Source organism: Ailuropoda melanoleuca, chromosome 11 (assembly GCF_002007445.2).
Source record: "Ailuropoda melanoleuca isolate Jingjing chromosome 11, ASM200744v2, whole genome shotgun sequence".
Classification (NCBI taxonomy): domain Eukaryota; kingdom Metazoa; phylum Chordata; class Mammalia; order Carnivora; family Ursidae; genus Ailuropoda; species Ailuropoda melanoleuca.
In genome coordinates, this window is record NC_048228.1 from 11,944,668 (window position 1) to 11,964,882 (window position 20,215).

General features: G+C 57.3%; 1 protein-coding gene across 1 annotated transcript in view; it reads left to right on the forward strand.

Moving 5' to 3' along the window:
* LOC100470624 (rootletin) overlaps positions 1–20,215 on the forward strand; it is a 53,206-nt gene that overhangs the window by 27,641 nt on the left and 5,350 nt on the right. The window contains 13 exon segments of the mRNA XM_034671258.1: positions 2,222–2,415; positions 3,317–3,444; positions 5,515–5,684; positions 7,304–7,483; positions 8,202–8,336; positions 8,709–8,852; positions 9,288–9,526; positions 10,004–10,163; positions 11,596–11,763; positions 12,889–13,261; positions 18,576–18,745; positions 18,858–18,978; positions 19,244–19,407. Coding sequence (XP_034527149.1) covers positions 2,222–2,415; positions 3,317–3,444; positions 5,515–5,684; positions 7,304–7,483; positions 8,202–8,336; positions 8,709–8,852; positions 9,288–9,526; positions 10,004–10,163; positions 11,596–11,763; positions 12,889–13,261; positions 18,576–18,745; positions 18,858–18,978; positions 19,244–19,407 — 2,346 coding nt within the window.

The window sequence follows — 20,215 nt, forward strand, 5'->3', positions numbered from 1 at the left end:
GATCTATGTTCCCCTCCCTCCAGGCCTTACCCCCCACCTGCTCCTCTGGGGAAATAGGGGCTTAGAACATACCTTTGCATTCTGCTTGTCCAAGATCCACTCCCAGTCTGCTGCTTGTGGGCTGTGTGACTTTGGACAAGTCACTTGTCCTCTCTGAGCTTCAGTTTTCTTGTCTGTTAAATAAGGATAATGTTAGTACGTGCCCCGTATAGAGTTGTGTGAAGATGAAATGAGCTCACACAGTTGAAGTGCTTAGAGCAGGGTGGACACGAGGTAAGTACTCTGTAAGAGTCAGGCATCCCCGGAGAGAAGGGTGGCCGGGAAGCTGTGGTTCTTCCCCTCCAGAGTCACTGTTCTGTCGGGGGTCCAGCACTCCCCATGGGGAGTGGTTACGATGAGGCGGGCAGTGGAGGTCCTTGGTGCCCAGGTGCCTGGCGGGGCTGGAGCTTGGTGAAGTTATCTGGGGAGGTTCCCAGTGGCTTTGAGGTGGTGTTCAATGTTTGTGTCCCTAGAGAATTGGGTCCTGAGTGCCCCCTGTGCCTGGACCAGGCAAGGTATAGGAGTGGAGTTGAACAGGCCTCCAACACCTTGGGCTAGAAGGGGCTGTGGATGCTGAGAAGGTCCTCCCTGTGTCCGCTCTCTCTCACAGATGAAGATGCTGGACACTGAGAACGCCAGGCTGGGCCGGGAGCTGGTGGAGTTGCAGGGCCGCCTGACACTGGGCGAGCGGGCGGAAAAGGAGGGCCGGCGGGAGGCCCTGGGCCTCCGACAGAAGCTGCTGAAGGGCGAGGCCAGCTTGGAGGCCATGCGGCAGGAGGTAATTCGGCTGGGTGGGCTGTGTGGATGGGGAGGGTCTTAGGAGACGGTTGGGGTGCCCTGTGTTTCCTCCCACCAGCAAGAAGTAGGTGGGGACTCCAGCCCTGGAGTCATTCTGAGAGATCACTCCCTAGGACTTGGCCCTCTTTCCTGCCCTTTGAGATTCTTTTCAGGTATAATAATAGTAATAAAAACTGCAAGAACTATAGCAGGGGTGGGGGGGGGTGAGGGAAAGCTCTGTAGACCTAACCGGGTTTGAATCTCCCAGCTGCCTCAGGAAGTAGGTATACTTAGCCCCATTTTACACAGACACCCAGACACTTAGGCTTAGAGAGGTCAAGGGATCTACTCAAGGTCACACAGGCACCCAGGTCTGTCTGACTCCAAAGCCTGCACTTTTNGGGGGCTGAGCCGACCTGCTCCTTCGCTTCCATTTGGCTGCCCCAGCTAGAAGAGGAGAAGGCAGCCCTGCTGGGCCGCCAGCGGCAGGTGGAGCAGGAGGCCTCCTTGGCGCGGGAGGAGCGGGAGCGGCTGGAGCAGCTGCGGCTGGAGCAGGAGGTGGAACAGCAGGGCCTGGAGGGCTCCCTGCGCGTGGCAGAGCAGGCCCGGGAGGCCCTGGAGTTCCAGCTTCCCACGCTGCGCCAGGAGCGCTGCCGGCTGCAGGAACAGCTGGCCCAGGTGGGTGTCTGTGGGGGTGGGGGTGGGAGCAGGTGGGAGGGGCTTTCAGGCTCCCAGCCCCCTGCATCCTGTCCTGATTGTGGGTTTAAATCCAGCCCTCCCTTTGCTAGCTGGGAGCCTTGGGCAAGCTACCCAACCTCCCGATGCCTCAGTTGCCCACTCTGTAACATGGGGCTAATAGTTCTTATCACAAAGGATGGTTCTGAAGAGTACACCCTTGTAAGCACTTGGTAGATGGAGGAATCACCACTCAGTAAAAAATCATGATATGATACCAGATGGAGAATTTTTGGAAATGGAACCTTAGACTTTTTAGAACATAGCTGGAAGGCACCGTAGGGCTTTAGGCATCCAGGGACCTTTTTCAGTGTCTGTGCTAGAGGGCCCAGGTTCCTGGGAAGGGGCTTAGGGGATGGGCCATGGGGCACAGGGAGCAGGGCTCCAGGTCTCCACTCCGAGTCTGTTTGGTATGTTCAGCTCCTCCAGAAAGTTACTCCCCAGACTGCGTGAGGACGCTTATATATTTTTGTATGCGTGTACGTCGCAGGTCCAGAGAAGGCTGTGATTTGTCCCAAGCACACAGAGCACATCAGGGCAGAGCCTAAGCTTGAACCCAGGTCTCCCACCAGCCCGGCCAGGGCTGGGTTGGTCTCAGGGTTGGGGTGCTGCTTGGTGAGCAGCTGGGAGATTCGGGGAGTGGAGCTCACAGGGCCCGGGCGGGGGCCAGCTCTCCCGGCAGCTGAGCGGGCGGGAACAGGAGCTGGAACAGGCACGGAGGGAGACGCAGCGGCAGGTGGAGGCGCTCGAGCGGGCAGCCCGGGAGAAGGAGGCGCTGGCCAAGGAGCGGGCCGGCCTGGCGGTGCAGCTGGCGGCAGCTGAGCGAGAAGGCCGGACCCTCTCAGAGGAGGCCACTCGCTTACGGTAAGGCCCTTGGGCTCTGCCCAGCCCACCCTGGGGGGTTCTGCCCGGGGCCACACTGTGACCAGCCACACCCTGGCACTGGCCCACAGGGACAGTTATTTAGGAGCCAGGCTTGCCAGCATGCCCTAGCTCGGGCCCTGGATTCCCCAGGGAGCGTGGGCCTGGCTGAGCAGGTAGGCTGGCACCTGGCCCTGGGAGTCACAGTTTCCTGGGGCCCCGGAGGCTGAGTCCCAAGGCCTCAGGGATCGCGTATGCTGCAGCCTGGAGAAGGAAGCCCTGGAGAGCAGCCTGTTCGAGGTGCAGCGGCAGCTGGCGCAGCTCGAGGCCCGCCGAGAGCAGCTGGAAGCCGACGGGCAGACCCTGNGTTGGGCTCAGGGTTGGGGTGCTGCTTGGTGAGCAGCTGGGAGATTCGGGGAGTGGAGCTCACAGGGCCCGGGCGGGGGCCAGCTCTCCCGGCAGCTGAGCGGGCGGGAACAGGAGCTGGAACAGGCACGGAGGGAGATGCAGCGGCAGGTGGAGGCGCTCGAGCGGGCAGCCCGGGAGAAGGAGGCGCTGGCCAAGGAGCGGGCCGGCCTGGCGGTGCAGCTGGCGGCAGCTGAGCGAGAAGGCCGGACCCTCTCGGAGGAGGCCACTCGCTTACGGTAAGGCCCTTGGGCTCTGCCCAGCCCACCCTGGGGGGTTCTGCCCGGGGCCACACTGTGACCAGCCACACCCTGGCACTGGCCCACAGGGACAGTTATTTAGGAGCCAGGCTTGCCAGCATGCCCTAGCTCGGGCCCTGGATTCCCCAGGGAGCGTGGGCCTGGCTGAGCAGGTAGGCTGGCACCTGGCCCTGGGAGTCACAGTTTCCTGGGGCCCCGGAGGCTGAGTCCCAAGGCCTCAGGGATCGCGTATGCTGCAGCCTGGAGAAGGAAGCCCTGGAGAGCAGCCTGTTTGAGGTGCAGCGGCAGCTGGCGCAGCTCGAGGCCCGCCGAGAGCAGCTGGAAGCCGACGGGCAGACCCTGCTGCTGGCCAAGGAAGCCCTGACTGGTATGGGGACACGTGGGTTGGGGATGGGGAACTCCAGGTTCCAGCTCAGGCCGTAACCTGTCGAGTCCTGGGGTCTCCGGAAGTTGGGAGCACTGGCTTTGGAGTCTGGCTGACCTGAGTTCCAATCCTGCTGCTGCCACTTAGATCTGAGCTTTTTCGGGCAAGCCCCTTCCCTCTCTGGGCCACAGGTTCCTCATCTGACAGTGAGAGGTGATAGCACTCTCCTTCTAAGGCTGTTGCCAGGATGAGGTGAGAAAAGCATGTGAAGACCTTGGCACAGTGCCTGGCTTGGCCAGCGGTGGCTGTTTCTCGTCACCAGGGCGCTTAGAGAGGTCGGAGTTCTGTGCNCTCACAGGGCCCGGGCGGGGGCCAGCTCTCCCGGCAGCTGAGCGGGCGGGAACAGGAGCTGGAACAGGCACGGAGGGAGATGCAGCGGCAGGTGGAGGCGCTCGAGCGGGCAGCCCGGGAGAAGGAGGCGCTGGCCAAGGAGCGGGCCGGCCTGGCGGTGCAGCTGGCGGCAGCTGAGCGAGAAGGCCGGACCCTCTCAGAGGAGGCCACTCGCTTACGGTAAGGCCCTTGGGCTCTGCCCAGCCCACCCTGGGGGGTTCTGCCCGGGGCCACACTGTGACCAGCCACACCCTGGCACTGGCCCACAGGGACAGTTATTTAGGAGCCAGGCTTGCCAGCATGCCCTAGCTCGGGCCCTGGATTCCCCAGGGAGCGTGGGCCTGGCTGAGCAGGTAGGCTGGCACCTGGCCCATGGCTGGCCACACCCTGGGAGTCACAGTTTCCTGGGGCCCCGGAGGCTGAGTCCCAAGGCCTCAGGGATCGCGTATGCTGCAGCCTGGAGAAGGAAGCCCTGGAGAGCAGCCTGTTTGAGGTGCAGCGGCAGCTGGCGCAGCTCGAGGCCCGCCGAGAGCAGCTGGAAGCCGACGGGCAGACCCTTCTGCTGGCCAAGGAAGCCCTGACTGGTATGGGGACACGTGGGTTGGGGATGGGGAACTCCAGGTTCCAGCTCAGGCCGTAACCTGTCGAGTCCTGGGGTCTCCGGAAGTTGGGAGCACTGGCTTTGGAGTCTGGCTGACCTGAGTTCCAATCCTGCTGCTGCCACTTAGATCTGAGCTTTTTAGGGCAAGCCCCTTCCCTCTCTGGGCCACAGGTTCCTCATCTGACAGTGAGAGGTGATAGCACTCTCTTTCTAAGGCTGTTGCCAGGATGAGGTGAGAAAAGCATGTGAAGACCTTGGCACAGTGCCTGGCTCGGCCAGCGGTGGCTGTTTCTCGTCACCAGGGCGCTTAGAGAGGTCGGAGTTCTGTGCAAAGCCGTGGACTCTCTCAGCCCCACACTCCCAGCCCTGCTTCCCTCCACGTTCCCTGCCCAGTGTCTGAACTCAGGGGTTTCTCTTGCTCAACAAGCGTGGATTAGGCATCCACTTGGGCCGTGAAAATTAACTTTCCCGTCCACCTCTACCTGAGCCAGACAGACCGAGAAAGAGAAATGCCGGCAGAGTCTCTGACGGGCTTCCGACCCAGGAGATGGCTTCTAGATTGGTCCATGTGGGGTGTAGCTTCCCCATGGTCACGTCCATTAGTGCTGACAGCCCACCAGGCATGTTTATGGCAATCAGTCATTGGAGGAGACGCCTTACGGAAAGCTATGCAGCTTTGTGGAATTACCTGTCTCCTCTGAGCCTCCATTTCCTCCTCTGTAGATTGGGCACAAGATAAGCTACCTTTGTGTTATCATGAACCTGCAGTGAGAGTAGGTCTCCCACGTGCTCAGCCAACGGTCTGACCCCTTGTAAGCACTCAATCCCTAATGGGGGCGGTTATATTTTTGCTTCCTCATGTCATTTCATTCCTTTGATGCCATTCCAGCTAGATAGGGAGGGGGACAGGGCCAATGGAATCACGTGGCAGATGGGGAAACAGGCCCCAGGAGGGCAAGAAGCTTCTCCAAGGGAACACAGCCTAGATCCCAGGGGGGCCCTCTCCCCTCTGGAATTTTGCCTGCACGGCTCATCTGGTTTGAGTCCCAATCCTGTCCCCTCCTCCCATCCCTCCTGTGCAGGGGAGCTGGCAGGCCTACGGCAACAGATGACAACTTTAGAGGAGAAGGCAGCTCTGGACAAGGAGCTGATGGCCCAGAAGCTGGTGCAGGCTGAGCGGGAGGCCCAGGCCTCTCTGCGGGAGCAGCGGGCAGCCCACGAGGAGGACTTGGAACGACTCCAGCGAGAGAAGGTTCGGGCAGCTGGTTGGGGCAGGCAGGGATCTGAACCAGTGTCTCCTCTGTGACTTCAGAGAACTCATCCTTCTCACTCTGCCTCAGTCTCCAAATCTGTGAAATGGAACTTCATCTGTGTTCCAGGGACCCTAAGGGCAGCTGAGAGAATCCACTGGCTATGCCTTATCGGTCATACAGTTTCCCAGGCCCCAAAGCTGGTTCAGCCCCAGCGATCCGGATGCAGGGGATCCACAGCCACATTTGGGAAATGCTGACCTGACTTATAGTAGGAAAGCATCTTCATTCACTGAGAAGTGCTGTCTGCATAGGAAAGACCACTCTGGAACCTGAGCACATAAAAAGGCATAGGGCCTGGTTCCTAGAAGACAGAATAGAGCTATTTAAGAACACTGGTTCTAGAATTTCATTGCCTGGGTTTGGACCTGATCTTGGCCACATCCTGGTTAGGTTACCTAGAGTGCCTTCATTTCCCGTCTGTAACAATGGGGACGTGGAGTATCGTGAGGATGAGGGGAGATAATCCAGATAAAGGGTTTAGCATAACGACTGGCTCTTCCTAAGTGCTCCACTGTTATGATGGCACTGAGATACGGTCTGGAGCAGGCCTCGGGGCAGGGGACCTGAGTCACCCATGTCAGACAGGGCTGCCTCTGACAGAGGTTCGGGCTGCCCTTTCTGACCAGTGGGGCGCCAGGGCCCCGTATAGTCTTCTTGGGTTTGGGCAGATAGTATCTCGCTTCTCCAGCAGGTGGCAGCAAAGCATTCGAAGAAGGAGCACTTGTGTGTACTTTTCACAAAGTTGCTAGGGCCTAGGGCTGGGGCCAGGTACCTGCCTGGGACCCCGAGGGGGCCTTTCTTTCCCTATGGGTTCTACCTACCCACCCAGTCCCCAGGGAGCCAAACTCCTGTGTCCTCTCTAACTCCTCCTGCACCTTCTCACTTGGCCTCTTAAGGTCACCGAATCTGTACTCTTCTGTCTAGCGGCTGTGCCGCCCCCAGGCCCCCTTCGTCCCTCACAGCCCATCCAGCTCCTCTCTACCTGAGCCCCAATCCCTATCCTTCTTCTATAACTTCGAACAACTCCTTGAACAAATCCCAAATTCTTATTGTTCTGTGTCACCCTGACTTGAGGCTCTCTCTTGCTCCAGCTGTTCTCAGAATCGGCCCACCCCTCCCTACAGCCCACAGGGCCTGGTCTGGTCTGGCTGCTGCCTGTGACTGTGGTTCCTTTGCTCACCACGTCCCCTCATAGTCCAAGCTCTAGGGACCTTAAATATAGTGTATCTGGTTCCTTCTATCCTCCAGGCCTTCTCTGGGGCTGGACTCTGGGCCTGGGGTTCTGTTTCTTTTCTCTCTTGATTGGCTGACTGCTGCCCTCTCTCCTTCGGGAAACGTTCTCTGACCCCCGGGCCAGGCTGCTGCCACTCCCTGGGGCTTGCACAGCCCGGCGTGTCCCCAGCACAGCCCTGATCACTCATCCCACCTTGTAGTTACCTGGTCGCCGGCCCTGCCCCTCAGGGTTTGGGCTTACAAGCGGCTCTTGCTGCCCTGAGACTGGTGAGGGGCTGCCTGGGCCCAGCCTCGTGGGTCACACGTGCCCGGGCCTGGCCCACAGGAGGCGGCCTGGCGGGAGCTGGAGGCCGAGCGGGCCCAGCTGCAGAGTCAGCTGCAGCGGGAGCGGGAGGAGCTGCTGGCGCGGCTGGAGGCCGAGAAGGAAGAGCTGAGTGAAGAGATCGCCGCGCTGCAGCAGGAGCGGGATGAGGGCCTTCTCCTGGCCGAGAGCGAGAAGCAGCAGGTGTGTGAGCCCTGGTGTGGCCTCCGCTGCTGCCTGAGGGGCCCCTGTTCAGCCACCCGGCAGCTAGGAGCTAGGAGTCCCTCTCTGGGTCTCGGTGTCCTCGCCTGCAGGATGGGGGAGCTCAAGGGGCACGTGGGAAGCGTCGCTGAGACCCATGTCCAGCGAGCCATGCCTCGCATTCGAGACACCGTGAGCGTTGGGTCCAGGAAAGCGGGCCCACGGTCTGCCATCCCGTCTGCCACTGCGGGCTGGCCAGGGTGCCCCCAGGGCTGCCTTCCGAGCAGTCCCTGTGAGGCCTGCATGTATCAGCAGACGTTCCTCAAGAGAACGAGCGCCTGACTTTCTCACGGTGGCATGGAGTCAGGCTGGGCTGCGTCCGCCTCCTCGCGAGCCACGTCCCCCGAGCAAGTCACTACCTCTTGGGTCTGTTTCCTCAACTGTAAAAGGGGAATAGCGAAGGGCAAGAACTGTTGTGGCAAGTTAGTGAGGTTTCTGAGTTGTGTCCGTGTCCAGACTTATTGCTACAGCTGTTGTGCCCTTTTCTGGGGCTACAGAGGGGGTGAGTCTGCACCGCTGCCCTGGGTCCGCCTGCGGTGACCCAGACAAGGTGGCAATCCCCTAGTGGGCACATTTCCCAGGGCAGGGTGCGGGGAAGGGCCAAGCATGCCCCCATGACCAAGCAAGCCCCCAAGGCCGTTTGCTCCCTGCCTCTGCCCAGGCCCTGTCCCTGAAGGAGTCGGAGAAGACGGCACTGTCAGAGAAGTTGATGGGCACACAGCACAGCCTGGCCGCCATCTCCCTGGAGATGGAACGGCAGAAGAGAGACTCTCAGAGCCGGCAGGAGCAGGACCGGGTAGGGCAGGCCAGGCAGGTGGGCCTTCATCCGAGCTGGGAGGCACAGCCCTGTCTGGAGGGACCCCCTGTCTAAGGGGGAGGCATGGCTCTGCCTTGGGGAAGCCTCCAGGCTGTGGGGGAAGCTTCAGCCCTCGCTTGGGAGGCCCCATCAGAGGGAGGCAGCAGAGCTCTGCCCAGTGAATCCTAGCCTGAGGGAGAGAACAGCTACGGGGACAGCACTCACCGGGCATCAAGGGGCCAGCAGACGGTCTGGCCGGGCAGCAGGAGGGGCCGTGTTTGGAGCTGAAGGTGGACAGCTGAGCTGGCCCCGCTGGGAACAGCCGGGGATGGGGTACGGTGGCTCGGAGTCTGAGGAGCCCGCCTGTCCTAGAGCACCGTGAATGCCCTGACGTCTGAGCTGCGGGATCTACGGGCCCAGCTTGAGGAGGCTGCCGCCGCCCACGCCCAGGAGGTGAAGAGGCTGCAGGAACAGGCCCGAAACCTGGACAGGCAGCGGGAATCCTCTGCTCGTGAGGTGAGCTGGAGGCAGCCCTCCCCCCACACCCTGTTCTGGGCAGTGCATTATATGCCACTGGGGACCTGGCCTGCTGGGGTCTAGAAGAGTTTAAGATTTGTCCCTGCATGTGAGAACAAATGAACGGCCAGTGCAGAGATGAGGCAGTAAGCATTTTTGTAGTCCTGTGATGCACGTGTGGGACCCAGGGCACTGGTGGGGGTCCCTGCCCTCTTCGTGTCCCTCTGTAGAAAGATCCCAGTGGGTGATTATTTCAGGCCCAGACCCCACTAAGTCCAGCGTGCTCTGCCCCAAGTCAGAACTGCTACGTCTGGTCTAAGTTGTTGCAGAGCGAGGGGGCAGGTGCCTGTGGCCAGGGATACGGGTGGGCTGGTGCCAAGTCCCAGCTGGAGTGGGGCCTGTACCCTGTCCCGTGACGACCTGCCACCCTCCCAGGCAGAAGAGCTTCGGACGCAGCTGCGCCTGCTGGAGGATGCCCGGGACGGGCTGCGGCGGGAGCTGCTGGAGGCCCAGCGCAAGGTGCGCGAGGGTCAGGATGGCCGCGAGGCCCAGCGCCAGGAGGCCAGCGAGCTGCGGCGCAGCCTGAGTGAGGGTGTCCAGGAGCGCGAGGCCCTGCGGCGGTCCAACGAGGAGCTGCGGGCAGCCGTGAAGAAGGCTGAAAGCGAACGGATCAGGTGGGGTGACGCTAGGGGACCCGTCCCAAGTCCTACACCGAGCCCATCCTGCACACTGGATCTCATCCCTGGAAGCTAACTTCGCCCCCACGGTTCTGGGGACATCACACAGATGGGGAGTCTTTGTCCTTGAACCACAGCTGGGCACTTGGGTGGTTTTAGGTGGTTTTCCTATCTGAAAGAAAGGGTAGGCAAGGTTGGGTCCAGACTCTGACCCCACCTGCTGGTGTCACCCTGGACACTAGCCCCAACCTTGGAGTCACTGGTCTGCTCCTTGCGGCCTCGGGCCTGGCCCCCGGCCCTCCAGGGCATAGCTCAGGAAAGGCCACGTGGGCAAGTAGCACTCGGGGCACCTCTAGGCCAATAGCCGGCCGGACCCACTCAGGGGATTAGGGGAACAGACGTCTGTGTAGATCCACACAGTGTCTCTTCCCGGGACCTGTGGCCGCCTCTGACCTCTGCCTCCCCCCACCCCAGCCTGAAGCTTGCCAACGAGGACAAGGAGCAGAAGCTGGCGCTCCTCGCAGAGGCGCGGGTGGCCGTGGGCAAGGAGGCCGAGGAGCTGCGGGCCGGGCTGCAGGAGGTGGAGCGCGCCCGGCTGGAGGCCCGCAGGGAGCTGCAGGAGCTCCGGCGGCAGGTACCCTCCCCGGGCACTTGCTGCCGGACCAGTAGCACCCCGTTTGTGGAGCCTGGGTCCCTGCATCTGTACAGCCAGGGCCTTGACCTTTAACAAGGCCTCTCAAGAACCCCTGAAACTGTGCAAAAGTGTGTGTGTATGTGTGTGTGTATACATTTGTGTACGTAGTCATTCACATTTCTCCCAGGAGAGGGTCTGGAGCTCTTGTCCAAATCTCAAAGGAGACTAGGAACAAGAAGAGGTGCACACCCTGTGAGATGGGTCAGGGGCTGGCAAACATTGTAAAGAACCCAACAGTAACTGTTTCTGGCGTCGCAGGCCACGCAGTCTGTCATAACCCCCCAACTCTGCCATCAGAGCGAGAAAGCAGCCCCACGATACAGAAATGCGTGGGCATGGGTTCCATTCTGACTTGGTGTATGGACGGTGGAGTCAAGTTTTATATCCTTTTTCACGTGTAAGAAATGTCGTTCTTTGATTTGCTTCCAGCCATTTAAAAACAAACCATTTCCAATTATTTAAAAATACAAAAACCATCCTTTGTTCAGGCTTTCCCAGAAGACTTGCAGAAAAGGCGACAGCCCCACTGGGCTCCTCGGCTCTGCCTTGCCCAGAGCTCTCACAGCCTGACCACCAGATTCTCTTCATCTCCCACCATTGCCCCTGTTTATCCCTTCAGGCCCCTTCCTGTTGTGTGGAAGTCCCGGGAAACCACGGGAGGCCCTGAGAGGAAGTCACAGTTGTGCGGCAGGCTCTTGCTGGGGGCTTTGCATGCTATGGCACGATCTATGTTCCCCTCCCTCCAGGCCTTACCCCCCACCTGCTCCTCTGGGGAAATAGGGGCTTAGAACATACCTTTGCATTCTGCTTGTCCAAGATCCACTCCCAGTCTGCTGCTTGTGGGCTGTGTGACTTTGGACAAGTCACTTGTCCTCTCTGAGCTTCAGTTTTCTTGTCTGTTAAATAAGGATAATGTTAGTACGTGCCCCGTATAGAGTTGTGTGAAGATGAAATGAGCTCACACAGTTGAAGTGCTTAGAGCAGGGTGGACACGAGGTAAGTACTCTGTAAGAGTCAGGCATCCCCGGAGAGAAGGGTGGCCGGGAAGCTGTGGTTCTTCCCCTCCAGAGTCACTGTTCTGTCGGGGGTCCAGCACTCCCCATGGGGAGTGGTTACGATGAGGCGGGCAGTGGAGGTCCTTGGTGCCCAGGTGCCTGGCGGGGCTGGAGCTTGGTGAAGTTATCTGGGGAGGTTCCCAGTGGCTTTGAGGTGGTGTTCAATGTTTGTGTCCCTAGAGAATTGGGTCCTGAGTGCCCCCTGTGCCTGGACCAGGCAAGGTATAGGAGTGGAGTTGAACAGGCCTCCAACACCTTGGGCTAGAAGGGGCTGTGGATGCTGAGAAGGTCCTCCCTGTGTCCGCTCTCTCTCACAGATGAAGATGCTGGACACTGAGAACGCCAGGCTGGGCCGGGAGCTGGTGGAGTTGCAGGGCCGCCTGACACTGGGCGAGCGGGCGGAAAAGGAGGGCCGGCGGGAGGCCCTGGGCCTCCGACAGAAGCTGCTGAAGGGCGAGGCCAGCTTGGAGGCCATGCGGCAGGAGGTAATTCGGCTGGGTGGGCTGTGTGGATGGGGAGGGTCTTAGGAGACGGTTGGGGTGCCCTGTGTTTCCTCCCACCAGCAAGAAGTAGGTGGGGACTCCAGCCCTGGAGTCATTCTGAGAGATCACTCCCTAGGACTTGGCCCTCTTTCCTGCCCTTTGAGATTCTTTTCAGGTATAATAATAGTAATAAAAACTGCAAGAACTATAGCAGGGGTGGGGGGGGGTGAGGGAAAGCTCTGTAGACCTAACCGGGTTTGAATCTCCCAGCTGCCTCAGGAAGTAGGTATACTTAGCCCCATTTTACACAGACACCCAGACACTTAGGCTTAGAGAGGTCAAGGGATCTACTCAAGGTCACACAGGCACCCAGGTCTGTCTGACTCCAAAGCCTGCACTTTTTCCATTCTCCTTTCCTGGCTGTTTCACTGTAGTGAGTCTGCTGTGTGACCTTGACTAAGTCACTTGACCTCTCCGTGCTTCAGAGCATTCATGGGATGGGAGCCCTGGCATAGGTCCTGCCTTCCAGGTGTTCCGTAAATGGTGGTTTCTAGTGATTCATGACTACCCAGAGGGCTGGGTGTGTGACCATGCACTCCATCAGAAAATAATTTTTTAGTACATGCCCCATTGTGTGATTTATTGATAAACGATGTACGCTGAGAGGCAGTACAGCCTCATAGATAAACAGCCTCTGGAGCCAGTGTGCCTGGCTTTGCGTCCTAGCTCTCAACTTAGTAGCTGTGTGGCCTTGGGTAAGTTATGCAACTGCTGTGTGCCTCAGTCTCCTTCTTTGTAAAACAGAGATGATTCACAGTGGTAATTAGAGTTGAGTTTTTTGGGAAATACTAAGTCCTATCTATGTAAGTGCTGGCTGTTTATTACTAATAAACTGTGTCTATTACAAGGCATATACACAGAAGGAAGAGGAAAAACAAATTCTCGTAGTTGACCCCCACAGTCCCGGGAATATTTCCGCATATCCTGCCTGGGTGGGGACCACTAAAAATCAGATGTTGTGCAAGCTGCTTTTGGGGGTGGGTGGACTCCGAGTTGGGCCTGCGAGGCGGGGCGCGCCGGGTTGGGGGAGGCTTGCTGACCCCCACCTCCTGGCGTTGCCCGCCCCAGCTCCAGGGGGCCCAGAGGAAGCTGCAGGAGCAAGAGGGCGAGTTCCGGGCCCGCGAGCGAGGCCTGCTGGGCTCCCTGGAGGAGGTGCGCGGCGCGGAGAAGCAGCAGCTGGACCACTCCCGCAGCCTGGAGCTCAAGCTGGAGGCGGCGCGGGTCGAGGCCGCGGAGCTGGGGCTGCGGCTGAGCGCGGCCGAGGGCCGGGCGCAAGGCCTGGAGGCCGAGCTGGCCCGCGTGGAGGCGCAGCGGCGCGCGGCCGAGGCACAGCTGGGCGGCCTGCGCTCAGCTCTGCGCCGGGGCCTCGGGCTCGGGCGCTCCCCTAGCCCGGCCCCGCTGCCCTCGCCCGGCTCCCCAGCCCGGAACGCGCCAACCGGAGGTGAGCAGAGCGCGAAGGCGGGAAAGTGGGGGGCGGGGCGGGGCGTGTCTCGCGGAGTCCCCGCCCGTGGCCACACCCCCATCTAGTTCAGCTCCACCTGCGAGCCCGCGGGGGGCGGGGTGGGGAGCCGGGCTGCCCTTCTCCTTGACGATGAGCCTCAATCCCGCCCCCATGTCACTTTCCTTCCCTTTGGGGTGCTTGGCGAGGCTCCTCCCCTTCGCTGATACGTGCTTCTTGGGTTGCTATATTTTCAAGGGGGTGATGGTGCTGCTTCTTAAGGCCCCTGACTCCTCTGAATCTTTGAGGCTCCAGCTAAGAGAATCGATGCTCACCCTCTCCCCATCAGCACCCCATCTTCCTTAGTCTCCCGCCCCTAGCTTGACACCCCTCCATACTAGGCTTGTGAACCCAGCGTCAGAGCCAGACAGAGACACACCCAGCCTAAGAGCCCTTCCAGCAGCTCCTTCAGAAATCCTTCCAGACCCCTTTGCTCCCAAGGCCTGGTGGATGACCCTGGGAATGTCACCCGTCTGCCTCCAGGAGTGTGAGCACACCTTCCCAGAACATCGGCCTTGTCTCAGCCTGACATCATGTCAATTCTAGGGCCTAGAATAGAACCTGTGGAATCTTAGCATCGTGGCAATTCACTAGGGGATATTGAGTCGTTGCCTCTTCGAATCCACAGACGGAGCCCCAGGATCACATTCTTTCAGTTATTCAGTATTTATTAAGCACTTACTATGTGCTGAATACAGTTGGATGAAGCAGTAGACAAAACTGCCGAGCATTTCTACGCCTACGGAGTTTATAGTCCAGGGGCAGGGGCAGCAGACGGTAAAGGCGGCGTATAAACGAAATAGAGAACGGATTGGGTGGTGGTAAGGGCTGGGAAGTAGGTAAGGAAAAAGGCATCAAGGGACATTGCTAGTGAGAATGTAAAACAGCACCCCTGCTGGAGGCCATAGAAGATAGTGTGGCAGTTCCTCAGAAAACTTAGAATTACCATGTGCCCCAATAATTCCACCCCTCGTTTATAAGCAAAAGACCTTGAAAAGGGGGGCTGGAACAGATAGGTGTACCCCAGCGCCCATGGCAGCATTATTCACGGTAGCCAGAGTGGAATCAACCAGTGTCTCCATCGACAGACAAATAAACGAGATGTGGTGGATCCGTACAAAGGAATGTTATTCAGCTTTAAAAAGCAATGCATTCTGGGGCGCCTGGGTGGCTCAGTCGGTTAAGTGTTGGACTCTTGACTTCGGCTCAGGTCATGATCTCAGGGTCATGAGATCAAGCCCCGTGTCAGGCCCCACGCTGAGCATGGAGTCGGCTTGGGATTCTCTCTGTCCCTGTTCCTCTCTCCCCTCTCTCTCTGCCACACGCCCCCAGCTTGCATTTTCTCTCTCTCTCAAAAAAAAAAAAAAAGTGACATTCTGACACATGTTATAACATGAATGAGTCTGGACAACATGATGCTAAGTGAAAGAAGCCAGTCACAAAAGGACAGGTATAGTATGATTCGACTTATATGAAATGCCTAGAAAAGCGTTTATAGAGACAGAAAGTAGATAGGGGTTCCTGGGGGCTAGGGGGCGCGGAGAATTGGGAGTTATTGTGGGCACAGAGTTTCCGTTTGAGGTTGTACACGTCAGTTTATTTGGGGCTCCCAAAACAAAGTGCCGTAAACTGTCTTAAGGAACAGAAATTTGTGTCTCACTGTTCTGGAGACCAGAAGTCTGAGATCAAGGTGTTGGCAGGGCCGTGCTCCCTCTTTAGTCTCTAGGGTAGAATTTATTCCAGGCCTGTCTCCCGGCTGCTTGTAGTTCCTAGGCTTGTGGCAGCAGAACTCTAGCCCTCACATGGCCTTCTTGTGTGTGTGTGTGTCCAAATTTCCACTTTATGTTAGGACACCACTCGTGTTGGATTAGGGGCCCACCCTACTCCACCAGGACCTCATCTTAACTAATTCCATCTGCAACAATCCTACTCCCAGATAAATTAACGTTCTGAGGTACCGGGGGTTGTAACTTCAACCTGTTAGTTTTTTGGTGGGGGGGACACAGTTCAATCCAAAATAGGGGTGATGGAAAAGATTTGGAAACAGACAGTGGTGATAGTCACATGGCAATGTGAATATCATTAATCACTAAATTGTACACTTCAAGATGGTTAGGCCATCAAAATAGAGGCAGAAAAAACATTTGATAAAATATAACATCCAGTTATGATCCAAACTCTGGGAAAACTAGAAAAAAAATTTCCTTAATTGATAAACCAGGTCTTCAAAACTCTATAGCAAATATTACATTTAACCCTTCTCTTTAATATTGTCATGGAAGTCTCAGAGGTCCTAGCCAGGACCCTATGGTAAGAAACATAGAATTAACATGTTAAGGTTCAGGAAGGGAGAAACAAAATCACCACTATTTACAGATCACATGATTTTTCTATGTAGAAAATACAGGAGAAGCTACAATCAATTGTTAGAACAAATAGGAAACTTCAGTAAGGTTGCTGGAAACAAGGTCAACATACAAAAATTAATTGTATTTTATTATATCAACAGAAACAGAAAATGTTTGTTGGTAGATTGCCAACAGCATAAATGATAAATAGCATTTACACTAGCACTAAGAATTCCCTCTGCCAAAGAAAACACCAGGTCTAGATGCCTTTACAGATAAGTTCTACTAGGCAGGAAAAAAATTATTCTAACGGTCTAATAAAATATGCACGAGACCTTTATGGACACAACTATAAATTTTATTGAGAGACATTAAAGGAAACCTAAATAGAAATATACTATGTTTGTGTATCAGAAAATCCACTATTATAAAGTTGTCGGTTCTGAGAAATCTATCTATAGATTCCATGCTGTTCCAATCCAAATGCTAACTTTGTACGTGTGTCACACTTGACAAGCCAGTTCTGTAGCTTCAGTGGAAAAACAAAGGCTCAGAAAGCCAACACACACACTTGAAGAAAAAGAACTAGATGGGTGGGGCTAGCCCTTGCCAAAGATAAAAGTTAATATAAAACTTGGGTCCTTGAGGAGCTGTGCTCCTGAGACAGCCGTTGGTTGAGTAGTCAAGGACCAGACCCCCTTGTCTAAAGAAACCTGATCTATGTTGGAAGCTTGATCTGTGATCGGCTTTCCAATAACCTGTATTTGGATAATTGAGAGTCCATATGGGGGGATTTTTTACATTATATTTTAGATCACATCACATTTAGATAAACATCAGTTTCAGGTAGATTTAAGATTAAATGCAAAAAATAAAACTCTAGCTCTTAAAAGACAATATAGGAAAATATCTTTACAACTTTAGGGCAGGAAAGGATCTCTTAAACAAGACACACACAGACCCCATTAACTATAACATTAATAAATATTACTTAATTAAAAACCTAAAAAAAGGGGCACGTGGGTGGCTCAGTCGGTTAAGCGTCTGCCTTCAGCTCGTGTCATGATCCCGGAGTCCCAGGATCGAGTCCCACGTCGGACTCCCTGCTCAGCGGGGAGTCTGCTGCTTCCTCTGCCCTTCCCCCTACTTGTGCTCTCTCACTTGCTCTCTCTCTCAAATAAAATCGTAAAAAAAAACCAAACAAACCTAAAAAAAGATGGTTAGGAAGGCATATTGTATGTTACATATATTTTATCACAAAAATTTTTAAAGATTTATTTTTATTTTAGAGCATGCATGCATGGGGAGAGGGAGAGAATCTTCAAGTGGACTCCCCACTGAGTGTGGAGCCCGACTTGGGGCTCGATCCCAGGACCCCGAGATCGCGACCTGAGCTGAAATCAGGAGTTGGGCACTGAACCAACTGAGTCACCCAGGCGCCCTGCAATAAAGAATTTTGAAGTTACAGCAAGGGCAGGGGTAGGGGTGTTTGTGTGGGAGATGGAGAGCCCACTGAGGAGGTGGTAGGTAGGGTGAGTAGGAGAAGAGACTCTGAGGACAAGTGGAAGGTCCTGAGTGGCAGTTCCCCTGTCCGGTGAACAGCAAAGTCCAGAGCAGCAGCCGGAGAGGGGGCAGCAAAGTGTAGGGGAGTGGGAGGTGAGGAGATGGGGACAAAGGACTTGCTCAGGTAATCCTCGCAGGCCACTGTGAAGATGCTAGCTTCACTCTGTTGGGGTGGGGGCTCTTGGGGGCAGTGGGTAGATGTCCTGCTCTGGGTCCTGTGGGTGCTGATGGAGCTATGGGGCGGTTTGGGTGTCGCTTGGCCCAGGCAAGAGGTTGCTAGGGGAAGGCTGGCCCCCTACCCTGCAGTTCGGATGTTGACCTCCAGGTGCCGCCCTGTCTCTCTGTGCACTGCCCCTCCCACCTTTTCAGGCTGAGTTCATTTTTCTGCCTGGTTCCCTCTCTCAGCTCGGGATCTTTCCAGCTTTGGACCAAATAGATCCCTTAACTGCTTTGAGCCTGTCCAGCCTGTGTGGAGGGACTTTGGTCCTTACTTCTCAGAGAATTATCGTGAAGGTGGAATAGGATGTCAGGAGAGCCCAGTGCCTGGCACGTAGGAAGCACTCAGTGCAGGGAGATGTTGAGGGGGTGGAGTGTCCCCCTTTGGATTGGCCTTGGGGTGCAGCCCTCACAGTGGTCCTGGTCTGGGCGGGGAGGCAGATCTCAGAGCCTCGGGGGGGAAGATGAGATCACCCCAACCCAGCCTGGGGTCAGATATACCTCTGGAGAGCAGGCCTAAAGCAATGGGCCAGGTAAAGAGAAGCCCTGGCAAGAGAAGGGAAGAGCATGCGTAAAGGCCCTGGTGCTGGAAAGGGGAGTGTTCTAGAACTTGGGACCTGAGGGTGATGTGGAATGGACAGCTTGTAAAATGTGAGAGGGCTGTGCTAGGGTGAGCAGCAGGGGGCCTCTGTGTGATGGCAAGAAAGTTGGGTTTTATTTTTTTTTTTTATTTTTTTTTTTTTAAAGATTTTATTTATTTATGTGACAGAGAGACAGCCAGCGAGAGAGGAAACACAAGTAGGGGGAGTGGGAGAGGAAGAAGCAGGCTCCCAGCCGAGGAGCCCGATGTGGGACTCGATCCTGGAACGCCAGGATCACGCCCTGAGCTGAAGGCAGTCGCTTTAACCACTGTGCTACCCAGGCGCCCCAGAAAGTTGGGTTTTATTCTGAGGGCCGTGGGGGCTGGGAAGGGGTCAGCAAGAGGGTGAGGGACCCAGTGGGCAGCGGGAAGCTCACGCAAGCTGCTGGGTGCGGCAGGGTGGGTGAGGTGGTGCCTGAGGAGCCCGTGGGCCCCTTCCAGGCAGGAGAGACCCGGGCTCCTGCACCTCTAAGCACACCTCCTGCCCTAGGAAGCGGTGAAGGGCTCAGCAGCCCCAGCCTGTTGGAACGCAGCCCTGGGTCTGAGCCACCATCCCCAGGACCTGCCATCTCCCCAGTATCTCCAGACCTAGACCCGGAGGTGGTGCGGGGGGCCCTCCGGGAATTCCTGCAGGAGCTGCGGAGTGCCCAGAGACAACGGGTGAGGCTGGGTGTGAGCGACTGGAGAGGGACCCGGGTGGCGCAGGGCCCTGTGGGGCACTGCGGGTTGTCAGAGCGGAGGTCTTCCCTTTTCCCGGACGTTGGGGCTTCAGGATGAGCTTCGGGCCCAGATGAGCACCCTGAGTCGCCAGTTGGCCGAGCTGGAGGCCGAGAGGGACAATGCAATGTCACGGGTGAGGCAGCTGCAGAAGGCCGTGGCCGAGAGTGAAGAAGGTGCGTGTGACCCCCTGGCCCCTTGCTCTGCTCTCTGTGCTCTTAGCAGCCACGGGGGGGCCTGTGGGATTGGCCTGAACAGCTCCTGTGTCCCTGCCCTGGCCACCATGACCGAGTTGGGGGGCTGTCTCCTCTGGGGGACCCTCCCTAGTCAGCCCCCCTCCATGTGTCCAGACCGGCAGACCCTCGAGGGCCCTGTGGTGGGTGGAGGGCAGGCCGGGTGCCTTGCGGCCTGGCCAGGCCTGATGGGGCTGGGGTGCCGCAGCCCGGCGTGGCGTGGATGGACGGCTGAGCGGGGCGCAGGCCCAGCTGGCACAGCAGGAAGAGAGCGTGCGGCGCAGCGAGCGGGAGCGCCGGGCTGCCCTGGACCAGCTGGCCACCCTAGAGAGGACCCTGCAGGCCACGGAGAGCGAGCTCCGGGCCAGCCAGGTAGGTGGGAGCTGGGGGGCCAGCAGGGGCAGGGGTCCGTGCGTGCCTCAGTGGTGCTGTGAGTCCTACTGTGCGCCTCTATCTGCCTGGGTCACAGCGCCCGCTAATGTGACCAGCCTGTGACTCCATCCGGAAGTACATTCCGATTCCACCCTTTTGTTCCTCCCTGGGGTCACTTGGCTGTACAAGAAAAGGCCTGGCCTTTTGAGCCCGTTGGAGAAAAGCCTGGGTTCAAGTCCTGGCCTGGCTGCTCGTTGCCTGTCTGCTCTCATTTTCCTCCTCTGTAAATGGGGGACACCAGCCATGGTCTCTGGAGACGATGTGCGAAGGATCTTAACATATGGTGTTTGGGGGACCTCTGTTTCCTTTGTATAACCACACAAGTGGTGCTCTGGGGTTTTTCTGTGTGTTTGGGGGACATCCGTATACGTGTGTGTGTGTGTGTATGTGTCTGTCTGTCTGGGGCAGGACACCCTGGCCCTGGTGGTGACAGTCCAGACCACCAAAGCCTTGAGCCTTTCTCACAGCCACAGATCCCCTCACTCCCTCCCCTCTCCCTCCCTGCCCCTCCATCCTTGCCCCCACAGCCCACCCCCTGCCTCTGGCTCCAGGTCAAGCTCGAGCTGGATTGTTATGTCTGTGGTTCCAGCTCTGGCTTCGGGCCCAGCCGCAGGGGCCGCGGGGGGAGGCCAGGAACAAAGCTGGGCAGGGGCCAGAGTGGGGCTGCCAGGCCCAGACATGGCAGTTTTGGGGCTTTGAGCACGGCGGCAGAGGGGCCAGGCCTGGGGCGGGGTCGTACTGGGTGTAA